At 44.7% G+C, this 19,722-nt stretch overlaps 1 protein-coding gene across 1 annotated transcript in view; it reads left to right on the plus strand.

Moving 5' to 3' along the window:
* Window positions 1-691: 691 nt before the first annotated feature.
* Window positions 692-19,722, plus strand: part of LOC144598349 (small ribosomal subunit protein eS8) — a 412,789-nt gene continuing 393,758 nt past the window's right edge. Inside the window, exon 1 of the mRNA XM_078408410.1 lies at window positions 692-696. Within this exon, the coding sequence (XP_078264536.1) occupies window positions 694-696 (3 nt within the window). The 5' untranslated portion in view covers window positions 692-693. The remainder of the gene's footprint in view (window positions 697-19,722) is intronic.

Raw genomic sequence — 19,722 nt, forward strand, 5'->3', positions numbered from 1 at the left:
ACTTGTTGTGTCATCAGATTTGAATGATACTTAACCACATAAGCATCAATAGATTGAGTGTAGACTGTTGGCTTGCTGTACACTCGCATTGGCCACTAATTGCAACAGACTGCAGCTATAAACAAGCACACTAGGGCCTGACAATTGATGGCTGCTTTCTTCAAAGCTTCGCTTGCGTACACAAAACATCTACGTTTGTGAGCAAAGCTGTTGCCTGCGGAAAAGACCCGCATCCGTGACAATATTTCCACATTCAAACAGAGCCAGGAAAGGTTTGTGAAAGGAGGTTTATTTCTGTCTCTCTGTGGCTCAGGCTTCAAAGCGAGCACTCCAAACATTGTCATTCATCCTGTGCTTGCCTTTTGGCTTTCACTTGTAGGAAAGCCTCTGGACTTGGTTTGGAATTGGTTTGTGCTGTGTTTAAAAATGTCCATTGAGGGAGGAAGTTTGGTCGGCCATTGGTTGTTAGGAGGAACAAGGGAGCAGGAAACCATCGACCTCCTCGCCTCTCCTCCTGGCTCCAGAATCACCATGGGGGAGGTAATCATTGAGAGGTTTTGTGGCTATAATGTGAATGAGGAAAGGGGGCAGAATATTTGCTTATCGAGCAGCAGACCAGAGTTTACTTGTGTTTTTCACAGAAACAAGAATTCAACAATGGAGTATTGCATTAGTAATCCAGAAATCCTGAGAATGTGAGTTTCAGAATTTGAGGACATTGTCTGTAAAAATGCGATCATAAAGTTTTCAGACTCTTGTCAGAACTCAGCTGGCAAATTTTACAGATGGTGATTCACTGTTCTTATCTTTGTCCCGCCCCCTCCCCTGACATCAGTCTGAAGAAGGGACTCGACCCGAAACGTCACCCATTCCTTCTCCTCCGAGATGCTGCCTGATCCGCTGAGTTACTCCAGCATTTTGTGCCTACCACTGTTCTTATCCTGTCTACTATATCTTATACTATAAATGATACCATTATCTGAGACTAGACCCACACCATTATGGTTTTGAGTAACTTTGACTTGAGCCAACAAAGTAATAGATACAGAAGCTGCTCTTCTGCCCATAGGTATCCTGCTGATTTACATTTCTCATGGCATTATTAAGGAAGGGAAACGGAAAGAAATGTGTTCAACATTTGGTTGAGCTGAAATTGAATATTTTCACTCGTGCACAAATCCAAAATGAAGGGATGATTTATTTTAAAACATTGTCAGCAAGAAGAAGGACTTTAATACAAAACACAAATACCAGGAATACTGGATATCTGACGAATAGAAATTAAATACAAAGAGCATTAACCTTGGTTGAAGGATCTGTAATCAGATGGCTTCAGCAAGATATTGCAGAGAATTGTGGATGTAGCCCATACCATAATGCACACCAAAGTCCCTTCCATTAACTCCATTTACACTTCACGCTGCCTCACCAAGGCCACCAACATAATCAAGGATGAATCTCACCCCGGACATTCCCTCTGCTCCCCTCACTCATCAGACAAGAGGTACGGAAGTGTGAAAACGCACACCTCCAGATTCACCGACAGTTTCTTCCCAGCTGTTATCAGGCAACTGAACCACCTATCAACAACTAGAGAGCAGTCCTGAGCAACTATCTACCATCTTTAATCGGACTTTACTGGACTTTATCTTGCACTAAACGTTACTCTGTTAATCATGAATCTGTACAAAGTGGAAGGCTCGATTGCAATGATTGACTGGCCAGCACACAACAAAAAGCTTTTCATTGTACCTCGGTACACATCTCAATATACTAAATTAAACTAAAGCAAAAAAAAAAGCAGAACTTACGGTGAAGCAAAAATTGACCAAATAAAATTGACTGCAGTTCTTATCCCAAGGTATTGTGGGGGAACCCAATATCAGTGGTGTACTTTTCAAGCTGTCTGTTATCTGGGGGGAGGAAATTCTGATGTGTTTTGTTTATGCAAACACAAGCTTTTCTTCTGGACTCCTGTTGTATAACAATGCCACAAAAGCACCAAGTCATTGCATAAATGACAAGAGGACCTCTGCCCTATCCAGCTCTGTTCTCAACAAGCATTTGCATATGTGAATATTAGGGGGAATAGAGTGTTGGAGTCAGGCAGCATAGAAACACGTCTGAAGTTCAGTCTGAAGAAGGGTCTTGACCCAAAAAGTCACCCATTCCTTCTCTCCAGAGATGCTGCCTGTCCCGCTGAGTTGCGACAACATTTTGCGTCTATTTTCGGTTTGAACCAGTATCTGCAGTTTCTTCCTCCACATGGAGACACGTCCTTCAGCCTGACGACTAGGTTTTATGATTGGGTTAGTTGCATTTGCCTGAATTTGGTCCACATTGCTCCAAACCTTTCCTACGCCTAAATGTCACCATGATAGCCTTTTATATAGCTTTCTCTGGCAGCCTATTCCATATATGAACCACTGTTTGTGTGAAGAAATTGCTCCTCAGGTCTCTTTTAAATCTTTCCCTTCTCACCTTAAACCCCTTTGTTTCTGGACTGCTCTACCCCTGGAAAAAGACTGTGGCCATTCACCTTATCTATGGTTGCATTTGGGCTGCAAACTGTTTTCTCTGCTTCTGCTGTCTCTGTTTGTTGTCGTTCGCCTGACTGAGGTCAGTTGACAGGGCTCACCACGGGGAGGTTGACAAAATGAGCCCCGGCACGAAACAACCTCCTGCGTTGCTTGGCCGGATTGTCATGGGGTGCCAGGACATCTACTCTATGAACCAGTGCTCTTGCACTTGTGTACAGCGCCGCTGAGTACACCGCCCCAGCATGGTGCCGCAGCGCTCATACTAGCAAGCTAGACGCCACCCTCAACGACACCATGCGGATCATCACTGGCTGCCTACGCCCTACTCCGACGGATCTCCTGCCGGTGCTCGCAGGTATCGCACCTGCCAAGCTTCGCAGAGAGTTCTTCACTCATAGGCTGGTGTGCAAGGCCCCATCGGACGCCAAACATCCTTTGCACCACCTCGCCCACGATTCACAGCAACTGGGACAACGCCTGTCATCTCGTCACCCTTTCTCCCGTCATGCAGCGACCCTCTGTGGCTCCGGTTTCAACATACTAGGAGCATGGAGAACCAGCTGGGAACAGACATCGCAACCTCCTCAATTCACTGTCGCACCGAACACCACAGCCCCACCCGGTTCGGACACGCCCCGCAAAGAGTGGGTCGCCCTGAACCGGCTCCGCACAGGGGTCGGGCGGTTCAACGCCAACATGCATCGGTGGGGGTTGCGTTCATCAGCAGCCTGCGTGTGTGGAGCAGACCAGCAAACAGCGCAGCACGTCATTTTCGACTGCATTGTCCTCCGCCCCCTGGTGGAGGGGTAGACCTCACGGCCCTCGACAACAGCACATTGCACTGGCTACAGCGCCTGGAGGGCGTTACATAACTTCTGCTGCCTCAAATGCAAGAAGAAGAACTTATCAATGCTTTCCATGATTTTTTGTATATCTCCATGAAGCCACCCCTCGGCCTTTTGCGTCCAGGATACAAAAGGTCCCAGACTATCCAATCTTTCCCAATGACTCAAGCCCTCAGTCACTGTAACATCCTGGTGAATCCTTTGTTCATAGTTTAGAGATACGGTGCGGAAACAGGCCCTTTCTGCCCACCGGGCCCGTGCCGACCAGCGATCCCCGCACATCAACACTATCCTACACCCACTAGGGACAATTTTTTACATTTACCAAGCCAAATAATCTACATACCTGTATGTCTTTGGAGTGTGGGAGGAAACCGAAGATCTCGGAGAAAACCCACGCAGGTTACGGGGAGAACGTACAAACTCCGCACAGACAGAACCCGTAGTCGTGATCGAACCCGGGTCTCCGGCGCTGCATTCGCTGTAAGGCAGCAACTAACGCTGCAACACATGTTTGAATAAACTGAATTCTGAGATGTACTGCTCTGTGAGTCTTTATTGGTTTTGCCCACCTACAGAGTTCCAGGCTTAGCACAGAGAATAACCATCGGGGAAACTACGTACAGATATTAAACCCAGCATGCAAACATTACCCAATATTATCAGGCAGATGAAAGCAGATGATAACCATGGATATCATTTTGGTTGCTAATGATGTGAACTGAAAGTGGTATAATCTTGAGATAAAATACATGTTATATTTTGGTTATATCTGTTGAAATGGCAAGTTTACTATGTGGACTGAAAAGTAGCAGGATGAAAGTGCATATATGGTGAAATGTAAGGATATTTTGTAGGAAGAATAGAAAATGGCACTGTGCAAACAAATGTGGATTTTACATTGATCGGTAATTATTCACATCTCAGACTGCAAAATAAATGATGTGGCCATTATAATATTGTCAATGGGATTCTGCTGTGTGAGTATTGGCAGCTGTGCTTTCCACATGATGATAATAACTGCTCTTCAACAACGTTCATAGTCCATAAGAAACGTGAGATTGTGAAAGGTGTTTGTGAAAGGACCAACATGCCCCATCTACACTAGTCCCACCTGCCTGCAGTTGTCTGATATCCCTTTAAACTTATCTTATTCATGTACCTTCCAAATGGTTCTTAAATATTGCGATAATACCTGCTTCAATGACTTCCTCTGGCAGCTTGTTCCATACACCCACCACCCTTTGTGTAAAAACGTTATTCCTCAGATTCCTATTAAATTTCTCCCCCTCACCTTAAATCTATGTCCTCTGGTTCTCAATTAATCTCTGGGCAAAAGGCTTTGTGCATTTACCTGATCTATTCTTCTCGTGATTTTGTAATAATAATAATAATAATAATACATTTTATTTATATAGCGCTTTTCATATACTCAAAGACGCTTTACAGAGACACCTTTATAAGATCACCCCTCAACCTCCTGTTCTCCGTTCTAACCTGCTCAACCTCTCCCTATAGCTCAGGCCCTCGAGTCCTGGCAACACCCTGGTAAATGATGTCTGCACCCTTTCCAACCTAACAACATGCTCTCCAGCTTGACAAAATAAGCTTGAAAACTGGAATAAAATCAGAAAAGTGGGTCAAGCAGCACCTTTGGAAAAAGAAAACCGCATTAATTTTCCAGTTCAACAACTGTTCTGATGAGCGGTCTTGGCCACTGGGGATGGCTCGATTGTAATCATGTAATGTCTTTCCACTGTCTGGTTAGCATGCAACAAAAACCTTTCACTCTACCTCGGTATATGTGACAATAAACTAAACTCAATAAACTAAACAAGACTTAACTAACTCTTTTTCTCTTTGAACCGATGCTGTCTGACCTGCTGAGTATTATCAGCATTTTTCAGTTTTATTTTAGGCTGTGTACTCCTCACAAGCTATTTGGAGTGTGGAAGCCATTTTGGCATCAAGGACTCGAAATGATCCTCTGTCTCTTAATAAGCCTATTTAAGAAGCCTTTGTTGGCAGGAACTTTGGCCATTTAGAAGTCATTTATTGCCAAATCAGTTGTATCCAGGACCACTTTATCCCCCAATGTAATTTTAGCGCAATTATCTGTTGTGAGCATAAATACATCAAATAAATGCACCGGGGCTTATAGGGGGTGATAACTGTGTGCAACATGCAAATAAAAGCCATCTGAATCTGTTAATTAAAATAAATAAATTATGCCCTAGTTTTGAGCCGTTGCCTTCATAGAGTGCTGCCTACTTTTAGTTTTGAGCTGGAGCCATTGCTTTCATGGAGTACTGTCTTCTTTGTGTGTTCATAAAATACAGGCAACATAAGGAGTATTTACTTTTTTTATATGTCCCAAAGATCTGAGACGCAGATCTGAGAATGTTAAAAAGCCTCCGTATTGTTTCCATCATTTACTGTAAGCATGCATTTTATCCAAGTGAATAAGATGCTTGCCATGTGCATAAATAAAGCACTATTGTTCGTACTACAAATGTATCTTGATCTCAGTCCAATTCAGAAGAGGAAAGAGGCACTGTGAATGTTAAAGTAAGTTGTGCAACTGATCTTATTCAGAAAGAAGAGGAAGTTAACCCTATTATAATAGGATACATATCCCATTTTACCATCGTCGACCATATTTCCCTACTATATTGAAGGAAGCCATTTTGACTCATTGAGTCTCTGCTGACTCACAGAGCAAACCTACTCCCATCTAATTTTCCCTTTAATCTTTTCTTGCCACATTCTTATCCTGAGACCCATGTGCGGCTGAATTCCGAGGGTCGTACTAGGATGAAACTCCCAGAGGATTGCGGCCTACAGGGGGAAGCTGCCGAGCCGGTACCCCGTAGCCGAACGCAAGTCCCAGCGAACCATAGCCTGGAAGGGGGAGCTCCTCCAAAGACCAGAGGCTGACCGGGAGGATGGAGCCTGTGACGACGAAGGGCGCGACCATCGAGGAGCGAGGCCGGTAGGAAAGGAGAGGGAACCGGCGTGTGGCCTACCGCGCCCTCAAGGTTAACTGCGGGAGGCGCCCCCAGGAAACAAAGATGGACGGGCGAGGACAGGGATGTGGGTTTGATGATTGATCCACACGTCCAAGGAAGGCAATGACTGGAGGCCCACAGCAGTCTGCGGCTTGCCTAGATCGGGCACTGCTCATAACAACTAGAACGCGGACTGGACTCTGAAAATGGCGCCAAAAATGGCGTCTCTTGCATGCATGTGGGATCAGTGGACTATTTCTGTACACATGCTAATCGGAATGTGCTTGGGTATGGCAATACTCTACTGGACTGTTTGTAAGAAAATAATTTCACTGTGCATTTGCACTTGGCACATAGGACAACAAAGGCACCATTGAACCATTGACCCAACCACTCAACCACTACCAGCCATCCCATCTTTGAAGCTTGGAATAAAACTGGAACACCTTGGGGGGAGTCCATCAGGTTACATCGAGAACAAACAAACTCCACACAGGCAGCACTGCAGGTCAGGATCGAACTCCAGTCACTGGAGCTTTGAGGCAGAACCTCAACCAGCTGAGTCATCGTGCTACCTCCCTTCGCTGTTGATCATAAGTCGGATAGATTTCCACACTGTAGTTAACTTAAATTTCTCCTCCAGGCCAAACAGTAATATCACGAGAAAAAAAACCCCAGCAAGTTTGCATTGCTCAAGGTAGTTTTCATATGAATGCAATAACAACAAAGTATAAAAAAGTTTCATATAGATGAGATGAAGACATTAAGCATTCTAGCATGGCAACTTGTACCTTTAGGGTTTCTGGAGATCAGAATACATCAATTGTAGTTTCATTGGATTTATCATGTCCTCTGCTTTACATAATACTTATTTTTCTCTCAATGTTGATTGCCCCTAAACAGAGATGTCAGAACTGAGTTGCTATAGTTGCTGAAAATGTGAGCATGTGAATGATTCAAATAGCAGTTGAAATTCCATTTTCATCTGCCTTTTGAAGCAAGATCTTATATTATCACTGGCACTGTTAAGCAATAACATTTTCAATACAGGAGAAATAGGGTAGTTTAAATTTTTTCTAGTTCACAGATGCAGTGCAGACACATGTTCTTTGGCCCGCCGAGTCCGCGCCGACCAGTGATCACCGTACACTAGTCCTAACCATACACACTGGGGACAATTTACAATTCTAGCCGAAGCCAATTAACCTACAAACCTGTATGTCTTTAGAATGTGGGAGGAAACCCGAGTACCCGGAGAAAACCCACGGGGTCATGGGGAGAATGTACAAACTCTGTACAGACGGAACCCGTAGTCGAAATCGAACCCGGATCTCGGGCACCGTAAAGCAGCAACTCTATCGCCGAGCCATCGCGCCGCCCCTGAAAAAAAAAAAGTCTAATAGTTTCATTCTTTGTATTAATGGTGATAATATTATTCTTTCAATAATATAGCTACAGAGTTAGAGTGTGGATGATACAGGAACCATGAAAAGAGTAAGATTTTTTTGTTTTATAAGATATAATAAGTTTTGACCAAGAAAGTAAGCGTCAGTCTTGGCCTGATGGCAGCACCTCCACCAAACATTAAGTGGAATTCGACATTCAAATCCTGCATTGCAGACATAAGCGCAAAGCCCGAGCCAACAGCTCAGAGAGCTGGAGGCCTCTGAGTGAGACATGGAACTGAAGCTTCTTCCCCCAACACGGGTGGACATGAAAGCTCCATTGGCACAAGTTCGAAGAAGAAAAAAGAACTTTTTCCAGATGTCGTGGCCAACCTTAATTCCTGGACCAACATCGTTATCTGCTTTATGTTATAACTGTTTGTGGAATATGGCTGAGATTGTGTTTGCTGCCAAGATTGCTGCATTGCAGCTTTTACTGTACTTCACAAATATTTAATTGGCTTTTAAGCACTGTAATATTGTGAAAAGTGCTATATAAAGCCAGCCAAATTGCAAATTTTACAAAGTGCTCTGTGTAGGATTTTTAGCTCAACAATTATAAGTTTATTGACGCAAAAAGATAACTTCCCTTTCCAGATCTGACATAGGATCTGTACTTTAAATAATTAATTTCCCTTTACTCGTCCTAGTACAACACAGGATAACTAGCGTATGCCTTAAATTGCCATTGTACTTCCATCATCTTGTCGTTCAAGTAAATCACAAACTTCCTTGATCAATTAAATACTATACTTTTACTGAATATTATTCTGGCTATTTGATAGGGTTTACCTTAGTTTAGTTTAGTTTAGTTTAGACATATAGCACAGAAACAGGCCCTTCGGCCCACACTAAGTCCGTGCCGACCAATGAACCCCACAAACTAACATTATCCTACACATAGGGGGCAATTTACAATTATACCAAGCCAATTAACCTACAACCCTGTATGTCTTTGGAGTGTGTGACGAAACCAGAGCTCCTGGAGAAAACCCACGCAGGTCACGGAGAGAGCGTACAAACTCCATACAGACAGCACCCACAGTCAGGATCGAACCCAGGTCTAACCATGCCGCCCTCAGTGAGATATATTTAAATGTCCTAACCGATTCTTGCTCCCATGACACAAGTCATATGGAAAGGCTGATTTGAGAAGATAAGCAGACAAGTTGGCAAAATGTTTTCTTTGGTTATGCTATGTGATGCATTACATTCTTATTCAAGTTATAATTGAACACTTAAAGCGATGCTCCATTTTTCTCTTTCACGTTTCTAATTGAGTTCCAGGCGTCACGCTGGCGCAGCGGTAGAGCGGCTGCCTCACAGCGCCAGAGCCCTGGGCTCGATCCTCACTACGGGTGCCGTCTGTGCAGAATTTGTGCCTGCACGGGCTTTCTCCTGGTGTCCCGGTTACCTCCCACATTCAAAAGGCGTGCAGGTTTGGAGCTTAATTTGCTTCTGTAAATTGTCCCTGGTGCGTAGGAGTGATAGTGTGTAGGATGACCGATGGTCAGCGTGACCTCAGTGGGCCGAAGGGCCTGCTCCCCACGCTCTATCTCTCAACTATACTATCTATAAACTAAAGACACCGTTACAGATCGTGAGGCTGACTAAAAGTACACCTACCCATGAGGAATTCATAGACAAACTATTATGATTGACTCTCATTACAGTGGAACAGCAGCACCCTACTGAATGAAGATCTGATTCCTATCTTTCCCCCAAGAATCACAACGTTACAGAACACCATCAAAACAAAAAGTGATTTCTGAGTACAATGCATGGTGTGTAATAATTCTATGCAGTCTGCTCTCGATGTTTTGGTCAGTGGAATAGTTTCACTTCATTTACTCTGTCGAAGTTCTCTAAAAGTTATAAGATCCTGATCAAATCTCCTTCTGGCTTTGCCTGCTCTGAGGAAAACAACCCAAGCTTTTCTACAGTTTTTACTTAGTTGTAATCCAGTAAATCCTTGCTGGCCTCTGCCAAAGGCTTTATGTTATCATTAAAGTGTTTTACCTAGAATGGATACAATCTTCGAGTTGGAGCTGAACCAATAGTTTAACGCAAATTATTGGCTTTTTTATTCCATTTGGTAAAAAAAAAATCTTTGTTCACAAGCCCTAAATATGCCCTACAGTAACTTAGGTAATAAAATCATACAGCACAGAAACAGGCCCTTCACCCATTATGTCCACGCAAACTATCAGACACCCACTTACACTAACTCTACACTGATCCCATATTGTTCTCCCTGCCTTCCCATCAGCACTCCCCAGATTCTGCCACTCATCCCTATCCTCGGGGTAATTTGTAGTGACCAAATAGTGTACAAACCTGTGCGTCTTTTGGATGGGGAGGAAACCGGAACTCCAGGAGGAAACCCACACAGTCACTGGAAGGATGTGCAAACTTCAAAGTCAGCTTCAGAGATCAGGATTGAAGTCAGGTTAATGAAACAATGAGCTGCAGCTCTAAGAGATGTGGCCCTTAGTAAACATATTAAACTCCTTCCGAAATTTAATCCTGGTAACTTCAATGGAATCAAATTATAAACATGGAATTCAATCCACATATTCCACTATGCCACAAATTAAGTGCCCATTATTAAGGATGAATTTTATACCTTGTTTACTTATTTCCAAACTTTTATATCACTCCAAAGATGTCAGCACCGGCATCTTTCTTAAAATGGTACCACTTAAATTATATTGCTTTGTACCAAACTATATCACCTCATACTTTTATGCACTCAATTTCCGTTACTGTATCTACTTACTCCAACATTCACGAGATTTATAGAAGTGTGAAAACACACGCCTCCAGATTCAGAGACAGTTTCTTCCCAACTGTTATCAGGCAACTGAACCATCCTACCGACAACTGGAGAGCAGTGCTGAACTACTATCCATTACATTGAAGATCTTCGGACTATCTTTAATTGGACTTGACTGGGCGTTATCTTGCACTAAATCTTATATCCTTCATCCTGTTTCTGTACATTGTGGATGGCTCGATTGTAATCATGTACAGTCTTCCCGCTGACTGGTTAGCATGCAACAAAAAGGTTTTTTCACTGTATCTTGGTACATGTGACAATAATCCAAACTAAACTCAACTAACCTAAACTGAACTGAACTAAACTGAACTAAACGAAACTAAATGATACGATAGAACTTTATTTATCCCAGGAGGGAAATTGATCTGCCAACGGCCATGAAACACAAAATACATGAAACATGAAATTAAACTGATGACTGGAAAGGATTGGGGATGTGCAAAGATTGTGGAGGGTGGGGGTGGGTGAGGTGGTGAGGGAGTCAGTCTACCCCATGACAGAAGGGGGAGGAGTTGTACAGTTTGATAGCCACAGGGAAGAAGGATCTCCTGTGGAGTTCTGTACTGCATTTTGGTGGAACCAGTCTGTTGCTGAAGGTACTCCTCAGGAAGACCAGTGTGTCATGGAGGGGGTGAGCTGTATTGTCCAAGATGCTCCGCAGTTTCAGGAGCATCCTCCCCTCCAAGGCCACCTCCCATGAATCCAACTCCGCTCCCAGGACGAAGCCAGCCTTCCTGATGAGGAAAAACTAAACTAAACTAAACTAAATTATTACAATATTCCCCAATGTTGGTAAATATTATCATCTGCTCATTTTGAAATTGTTCTCTTGGGCGACTTCAACGCCAGAGTGGGCGCAGACCACGAATCGTGGTCTTCCTGCCTTGGGCAGTTTGGTGTGGGCAAAATGAATGAGAACGGACAGCGACTGCTCGAGCTGTGCACTTACCATGACCTGTGCATCGCCAACTCGTACTTCCAGACAAAGCCCCAGCACAAGGTATCCTGGAGGCACCCACGCTCAAAGCATTGGCATCAACTGGATCTGATCCTAGTCAGACGTGCCGCCCTCAAGAACATTCTCCACACACGCCCCTTCCACAGTGCGGACTGCCACACAGACCACTCCTTAGTGTGCTGCAAGATCAGGCTGCAACCAAAGAGGTTCTACCATACCAAGAAGCTGGGGAAACCCCGCATCGATGTCAGCAAGATGCCCCATCCAGACCCCGTGCAACAGTTTGCAGAGGCTTTTGAGAGCGAACTTGGCACCTCGTGTCCTGGAGACTCTGCAACAGAGAAGTGGGAAACTCTGTGGGACACCATGCACAGCACAGCCTTGGCTAGCTTTGGGAAGAAGATCTCAAAGACACACGACTGGTTTGAGGCCAAGTCGACCGAGATGACTCCCGTCATCGAAGCCAAGCGCGCCGCCCTAGCCGAGTACAAGCGGTCATCCAACGAGAAGAACCTGCAGATCATCAGGGCTGCCAGTAGCAAGGCTCAGCAGACTGCCAGGCGTTGCACCAATGAGTACTGGACACAGCTTAGTGAGGACATCCAGACGGCCGCCCTAACAGTGAACATCAGGGGAATGTACAATGGTATTAAGAAGGCACTAGGACCAGTCCAGAGCAAGACAGCCCCCCTCAAATCCTCCACTGGGGAAGTAATCACAGACAAATGCTAGCAGATGGAGAGATGGGTGGAACACTACTCTGACCTCTACTCGAGAAAGAACACTGTGTCCCCCTCAGCTCTTGACGCCATCGAGTGCCTGCCGACCATGGATGAGCTAGATGGAGAGCCGACGGTAGAAAAGCTCAGCAAGGCCATTGACAGCCTGGCCTCAGGCAAGGCCCCAGGCAGCGACGGGATTCCCCCTGACCTGATCAAGCACTGCAAGACAACCGTACTGCTTCCTTTGCATGAAGTCCTCTGCCAGTGCTGGCAAGAAGGAGCTGTACCGCAGGACATGAAGGATGCCACGATCATTACCCTCTACAAGAACAAGGGCAAGAGAAGCGACTGCAACAACTACAGAGGCATCTCCCTCCTCAACATCGTCGGCAAGGTCTTTGCTCGGGTCATCTTGATCCGCCTGCAGAAGCTGGCAGAATGTGTCTACCCAGTCACAGTGCGGTTTCCGAGCTGGAAGGTCAACAGTAGACATGGTCTTCTCCCTTCGCCAGCTCCAGGAGAAGTGCAGAGAACAGCGGATGCCCCTGTATATGGCTTTCATTGACCTCACCAAGGCGTTTGACTTTGTCAGCAGAGATGGCCTATTCAAGGCTCTCCGAAAGATCGGCTGCCCACCAAAACTGCAGAGCATGATAGAATCCTTCCACATCAATACGAAGGGAACAGTGCAGTTCAATGGCAGTTTCACGGAGACCTTCGACATCTGCAGTGGCCACAAACAAGGCTGCGTCCTCGCTCCCACACTCTTTGGGATTTTCTTCGCTCTGCTCCTGAAACATGCCTTCGGCACCGCAACAGAGGGGATCTACCTGCGTACTAGATCAGACGGCAGGCTCTTCAACCTCACCCTCCTCCGAGCCAAGACAAAAGTACATGAAGCTCTCATCAGAGACATGTTGTTCGTCGATGACGCAGCAGTTGGGTTCCACACCCAGCAGGAACTACAGTCACTGATGGACCACTTCTATCGGGCTTGCATGGACTTTGGGCTGACCATCAGCCTGAAGAAGACGAACGTCCTGGGACAGGATACAGAGGCACCGCCTGTCATCACCATCGATGACTACGAACTCTTGGCCGTCCATCAGTTCACATAGCTCGGCTCCACCATCACCGACAACCTCTCCTTGGACACAGAGATTGATAAGAGGATCGGGAAGGCAGCTACAACTCTCACTCGCCTCACAACTCGAGTGTGGACCAATCCAAAGCTGACAGTGAAGACAAAGATAGCAGTCTACAATGCCTGTGTCAACAGCACTCTGCTGTAGGCAGTGAGACATGGACTACATATGCCAGACTGGAGAGAAGACTCAACACCTTCCACCTTAGAAGCATCCGCCGTATCCTGGGTATATCCTGGCAAGACAGAGTGTCCAACGCCGAGATTCTGTCTCACGCTGGCCTTCCGAGTATGTACACTCTACTCAGGCATCGCAGCTGCGGTGGCTGGGCCATGTCCACCGCATGGAGGATGGCCGTATTCCAAAAGACATCCTCTATGGAGAGCTAACATCTGGGAGGAGAACCATCGGCCGCCCCCAGCTACGTTACAAGGATGTCTGCAAGAGAGATTTGAAGGCACTCGACATCGTTGTGGAGTCATGGGAGAGCCTTGCAGGTGACCATACGAGGTGGAGAGGTACCCTGAACCAACATCTCAAAACAGAGGAAGAGAAACTGATGACTGCAGCGGCAGACAAGCGGGCACGCAGAAAGGAGCGCAGCAAACTTCAACAGACCAGAGACCACACACACTTGTGACCTTTGCGACAGAGACTGTCACTCCCGCATTGGTCTCTTCAGCCACAAGCGACGCTGCTCTGGCCGAGGTGTGGAGCAAGCAGCCAACTAGGATGCATCACCCATGGTCAGCCATGACCGAGGGGGCCTAAGAAGAAGAAGAATGGCAACTAATGGGAAGAATATCATTGCTGTAAACATCTCTTGTTTAACAGGAATGCAGAGTAATGGTCAGATTGTTATCCAGCTAAATCTATGAACTAACTACAACTGCCAAATAGTATGTTTGTGGTTCCTGGCAATCCATCCCAGTTCAATTGCATTCTAATTATAGCTGTGCAGACAAACCATTATACTGACAATATTCCATGTATTACGCAACAGAAGATCATTCAAATTATCTGTAACTTTAGATTGTTCTCGTATGTTCTTCCAATTCTTGGGTGCGGGTATTGGGCAAAATAACTTTGAAGGAAGCAGACGTCAGTTTGGTCTATTTGGCGGGAGGCATGTTGTTGAACTGACCATTAACACCTGCCCACTCTCTGCATTCCTGTCATTCACCCCATGTGCACAGTTTTACATTGGCAAGTAAATACCTTTGTCACACAGCGAAAGCCAGCACGGATAATCTTTCCTGAGGGAACAGACTGATGACTTAACAAACGGCAAATCAAATTCACACAGGTCCCAAAAACATCACCATCTTTCCACCTGGCTGGTAAGCAAGCAACAAAAGCTTTTCATTGTACCTCGGTACACGTGACAATAAACTAAACTGACAAGAGTTTCGTGTGCTGTCAATGAAACTCGGGACATGCTGATGGAAAAGTACAGCAAAGAACCAGGCTCTTTGGCCCACAAAGATGTTTGTTGCTTGTTTTTAAATTTCATAATTTCATAAGTGATAGAAGCAGAAGTAGGCCATTCGGCCCATCAAGTCTACACCGCCATTCAATCATGGCTAATCTATCTCTCCCTCCTAACCCCATTCTCCTGCCTTCTCCCCACAACCTCTGTCACTCATACTCAATTTAGTTGCTTTTTTCATGCAGCGTGTAATTTTACAAAATCTTAAGGAGCTGGATGTCTTCTGATCACAAGATGCTGTGGAAAATAATTAAAGAAGAGGAAAATTTACAAAAAAAATCCCCAAGTCCTCAAGTTAGTTTTGTTAAATTGATAATGTATAAATAATTTGAATTGGGTCAATTATATTAATAGTTAACTGCTTAGAAGTGATAACTTTCCTTACATATCAACTGCACTTCCACCTGGCTTGAATTTAACCTCTTGTACATCCAGTATGTGTGTTCACCTTAAAGGATCTGATGTTCAAGAATTTGCATGTGGAAAACATGTTAAAAAAACACTGTCTAGACATGTTGACTGAAACATTGTATTATGCTCAGGAGGGGGCTTGTCTGAATTATTAAGGTAGCTAACTAGATGCTTGTGCTAATAAGGGTGGATCTCTCCCCATGCTTTTCTTAGAATGGAAGACAAGCTTGGGGTGGATCCTTTCAACACACTGAATCATTCTTTCCTTTGCCTCTGCACAAAAGTAAGTTACTTGATGTTTCATTGGGCACAATATATAAATGGAGCAATATGAATTGGATAGAATCCCAGTTAAATTCCTCTTCACGCCCCAGTTGAAAGTCTTCTCTGAGCCTTTCTCCAATCTGCATTGAATCATTTTCATAAGCAATATTCAAAACTGTGTATCAATGTTGAAGTTCATCAGCCTCTTTCTCTTACATGCCCAAATATAAAGTCAGCAACATCATTTGAATTGCTCTTGAGAGATACATGCAACAGGCCCTCAGCCCATCGAGTCCATGCTGACCATTGATCACCAGTTTACACTAGTTCTGTTATCTCACTTTCACATCTACTCCCTTCACACTAGCGGCAAGTTACAAAGGCCATTAAACTCCAAACACGGATGTATATGGGTTGTGGGAGGAGCAACTGGAGGAGACCCACACAGTCACAGGGAGAACGTGCAAACTGCACATAGATAGCACCCGAGGTCAGGATTGAACCTGGGTCTCTGGTGAACTATGAGACAGCAGCTCTACCTGCTGTGCCACTATGCTGTCCCTAAAAATCATTTTGTTACTACCTCTTTCAAATATTCTTCTCATTTATAATGCCAGTCATATTGGCACCTGATGTGGTCATTACATCCGTGAAAGTCTATGAAACGGTTGGATCTTTACTCCCAACCTAAATCTGACGTATATTCATGTCCCATCAGATACTGGTTTGGTAAGTTCATAAGGCATAGGAGCAGAATTAGACCATTGAGCTTACTCCACCATTCAATCATGGCTGATCTATCTTTCCCTCCCAAACCCATTCTTTCGCCCTGTAACCTTTGACACACTTACAAATCAAGAACTTGTCAATCTCCGCTTTAAAAATATCCAATGACTCGGCCTCCACGACTGTCTATGGCAATTAATTCTATAGATTCACCACCCTGCGACTAAAGAGATTCCTCTTCATCTTACCAAAGGTACATACTTTTATACTCAGGCTGTGCCCTCTGGTCTCACATGCTCCCACTAGTAGAAATATCCTTTCCACATCCACTACCCAGGCCTTTTGTATTTGCTATTTCAATGAGCTTCCCCCTCATTCTTGTGAACTCCAGCGAGTGCAGGCCCAGAGCTATCAAACACTCATATGTTAACCTAATATTCCTCAGGATCAGCTTTTGTGAGTTTTTGATGTATGGACATCATCATATATGTTTAAAAACATGCACCTAAAATATCCAATGTGAACAAGATGGGATGTGGAAGTTTCCTATTTGTGCTAATGTGATACCATCAATGCTAAGATGATGTGGTTTAAGGATTATTACCTGGAAATTCATCCCACATCAGTAATACTAAAGTAGTGATAGTATCTTGTGCTCTGAGGCAGAGGACAATTCACCATCACCACTTTACAATCTGAGGGATGAATTTCTAGGCAACCATGTTTACAATAGAATAGAGTGCGATCAATCAGCTAGCTTCATGAATGGGAGTAAACACAGTTCATTTTCAGTTTAATTCGTTGTATGAATAGCTAAGCTTGTCGCTAAAAAGTATTAAAATACTGAGGAATAGATCATGTATCACACATTATTTGGGCGAGGTATTTTAATTGATAACTTTAAAGAAGCAATATGCTTTGACAATGACTCATGTGTGCTAGAATTACTAACTCTGCAAATCTACTTTTGATAATCTGTTTTTGCTTTGAAAAAAGAGATCTCTCTCTCAGTTGATGTTTTCTCATCTTTCATTCGGAGACTCGCTGGGCAGCAGGTGATTTCCATCAGGCACATCGTCAAAGGTGCTTTGTCAGTTCTTTGTGTTTCATGTTGCCAAGGAGGAGAAGGAAGAGCCAGTGAACTGGCAAGAGCCCAGTCAGCGACATTATGAGCAGCTGATGATGAGTGACACAGGGAAAGTGACCTGTGTCGATGTAAAAATTGAACCCGTCTCTGATTTTCACAAACGCCCCTGACAACATCAAAGTTAGAACTTTTATAAGTGGGAGGTTATACTGACAATTCCAACCGTTTAACCATTTTGAGAGACAAATGATCCGAGTACAATGCATGTATTTTGTCCTGTTCCTGGCAATTGCCCACATGAACTTTATTTTAAGGGACTTCCTTGAAGGGAGAGGATTGTTCACTCTGGTTGAACACTGTGAGAGTCCAACAACGCTATAATGACGGCAAATATGTTGGGGGAAGGCATTTCCATCACGAACTGTTAAGACACAAGATGGCTTGTTCACATTCACATCTTGCTGATAAGCATGGAAGTTAATCAGGGAATTGGAAACAAACCAACAACCTCTCCACCTCTCGTCCCCGACCCCCCACCCCTACTCCATCCTCAAATAGTCAAATAGTCGTTTATTTGTCACATACACATAAATGTGTAGTGAAATGAAACATTACCCGCAGTTGAAACACTAAGACCAATAAGAATAATCAATAAAAATGCAATAACACATACAATCATACACTAACACCAAACAAAGGAAACATCCATCACAGTGAGTCTCCTCCAGTCCCTTCTCACTGTGATGGAAGGCCAGAATGTCTTTTCTCTTCCCTGCCGTCTTCTCCCGAGGTCAGGCTGTTGAACTTGCCACGTCGGGTCGGTCGGGGCTCCCGACATTGGAGCGCCGCGCCGGACGGTGAAAGGTCCACGGCCTATTCCAGGCCGCGCCGGACGGTGAAAAGTCCGCAGCGGGCCGACCCAAGCCCCGCGATTCGGGGCGGGCGAACACGCTGCCTCTGCCGTTGCCGGTGCTCCCGATGTCGGCCCCCATCCAGGGGCCTGCGGGCTTCCGACGTCCACGTGGCCCGCGCCGGAGCCTCCGGAGACGAGTCACAGCCGCTCCCGCAGCATCCGCAAGCAGCCAGCGCCGCAGGTGGTGAGTCCGGGCCATGGGCTCTGTGAACCAGAGCCCCAGGTGGTCCCAGGTGCATGGCCGCTGGTAGGCCGCAACGGGAACGGAGACACGACACAGAAACAAAGTTCGTGTCTCCGTTCGGGAGAGAGAATTTTTTACAGTTCCCGTTCCCTCCCACCCCCCCCCCCCAAACATAACATACAAACACTACACCATATTAAAACTACAATTCATACAAAAACAACAAAAAACACACAAGACAGACGGACTGCAGGCAAGCCGCAGCTGCGACGGCAGCGCTGGCTCCTCCTATCTTGTACTCTGAGGCAGAGGACAATTCACTATAACCACTATACAATCTGAGGGATGAATTTCTAGGCCACCTTGTGTATACAATAGAATAGAGTGCGATCAATCAGCTAGCTTCATGAATGGGAGTAAACACGGTTCAATTTCAGTTTAATTTGTTGTATGAATAGCTAATCCTCTCCACCTCTCCTCCACCTCCATCCTCCCATCCCCCCACTCCTCCCAACCTGACCTTCCCGACCTTTCCCTGCCCACCCCAGATCCACATTGTGTTTCCTACTCCTTCCCCTGTCCTGAAACAACAACAAATTGGCAGAGAGCAAAAGAAAATGCATGCCAACATTTACTTTCTTTTATTACAGATATAAAATAAACTTTTTGTTGTGCTTTTGCAGAAAAAGTGATGATTTTGTCTTTGAATACATCTTTGTTGAGCTCTGTTAGCTCCTAGCTTATTTGATTCTTCAGCATGATCAATCGTACTGTAGGCCAGGTTTGCCTATAATACTTTACTGACTTTCGCTTGCCACTGCCCTTTAAAAAAAAGTTACCATTAATTCTTGAGTGAGTATAAAGTTGGCTCCTGTTATCATTTGATACTTGAATGGAAAATGTCTCAGTATTCTGATTGCCCTCTTTGTGATTTTGCCTTCGGTGTTAATAAATAAAGTGTTAACCACCTTCGAATGTTTGCTGTAGTGACAGGTCAGTCAAAGTCTGTTAAGAAAATAAATATTTTCAACAAATGTCCATTAAAGCTGAAATACTTAAATGCTCACAGTGGAAGAAAACCAGATGGAATATATCCAACGGTACTCTAGGAAATAGGAGTATCAGCAGAGGGAGCTGTAACAAATT

Source organism: Rhinoraja longicauda, chromosome 11, assembly GCF_053455715.1.
Source record: "Rhinoraja longicauda isolate Sanriku21f chromosome 11, sRhiLon1.1, whole genome shotgun sequence".
Lineage (NCBI taxonomy): Eukaryota > Metazoa > Chordata > Chondrichthyes > Rajiformes > Arhynchobatidae > Rhinoraja > Rhinoraja longicauda.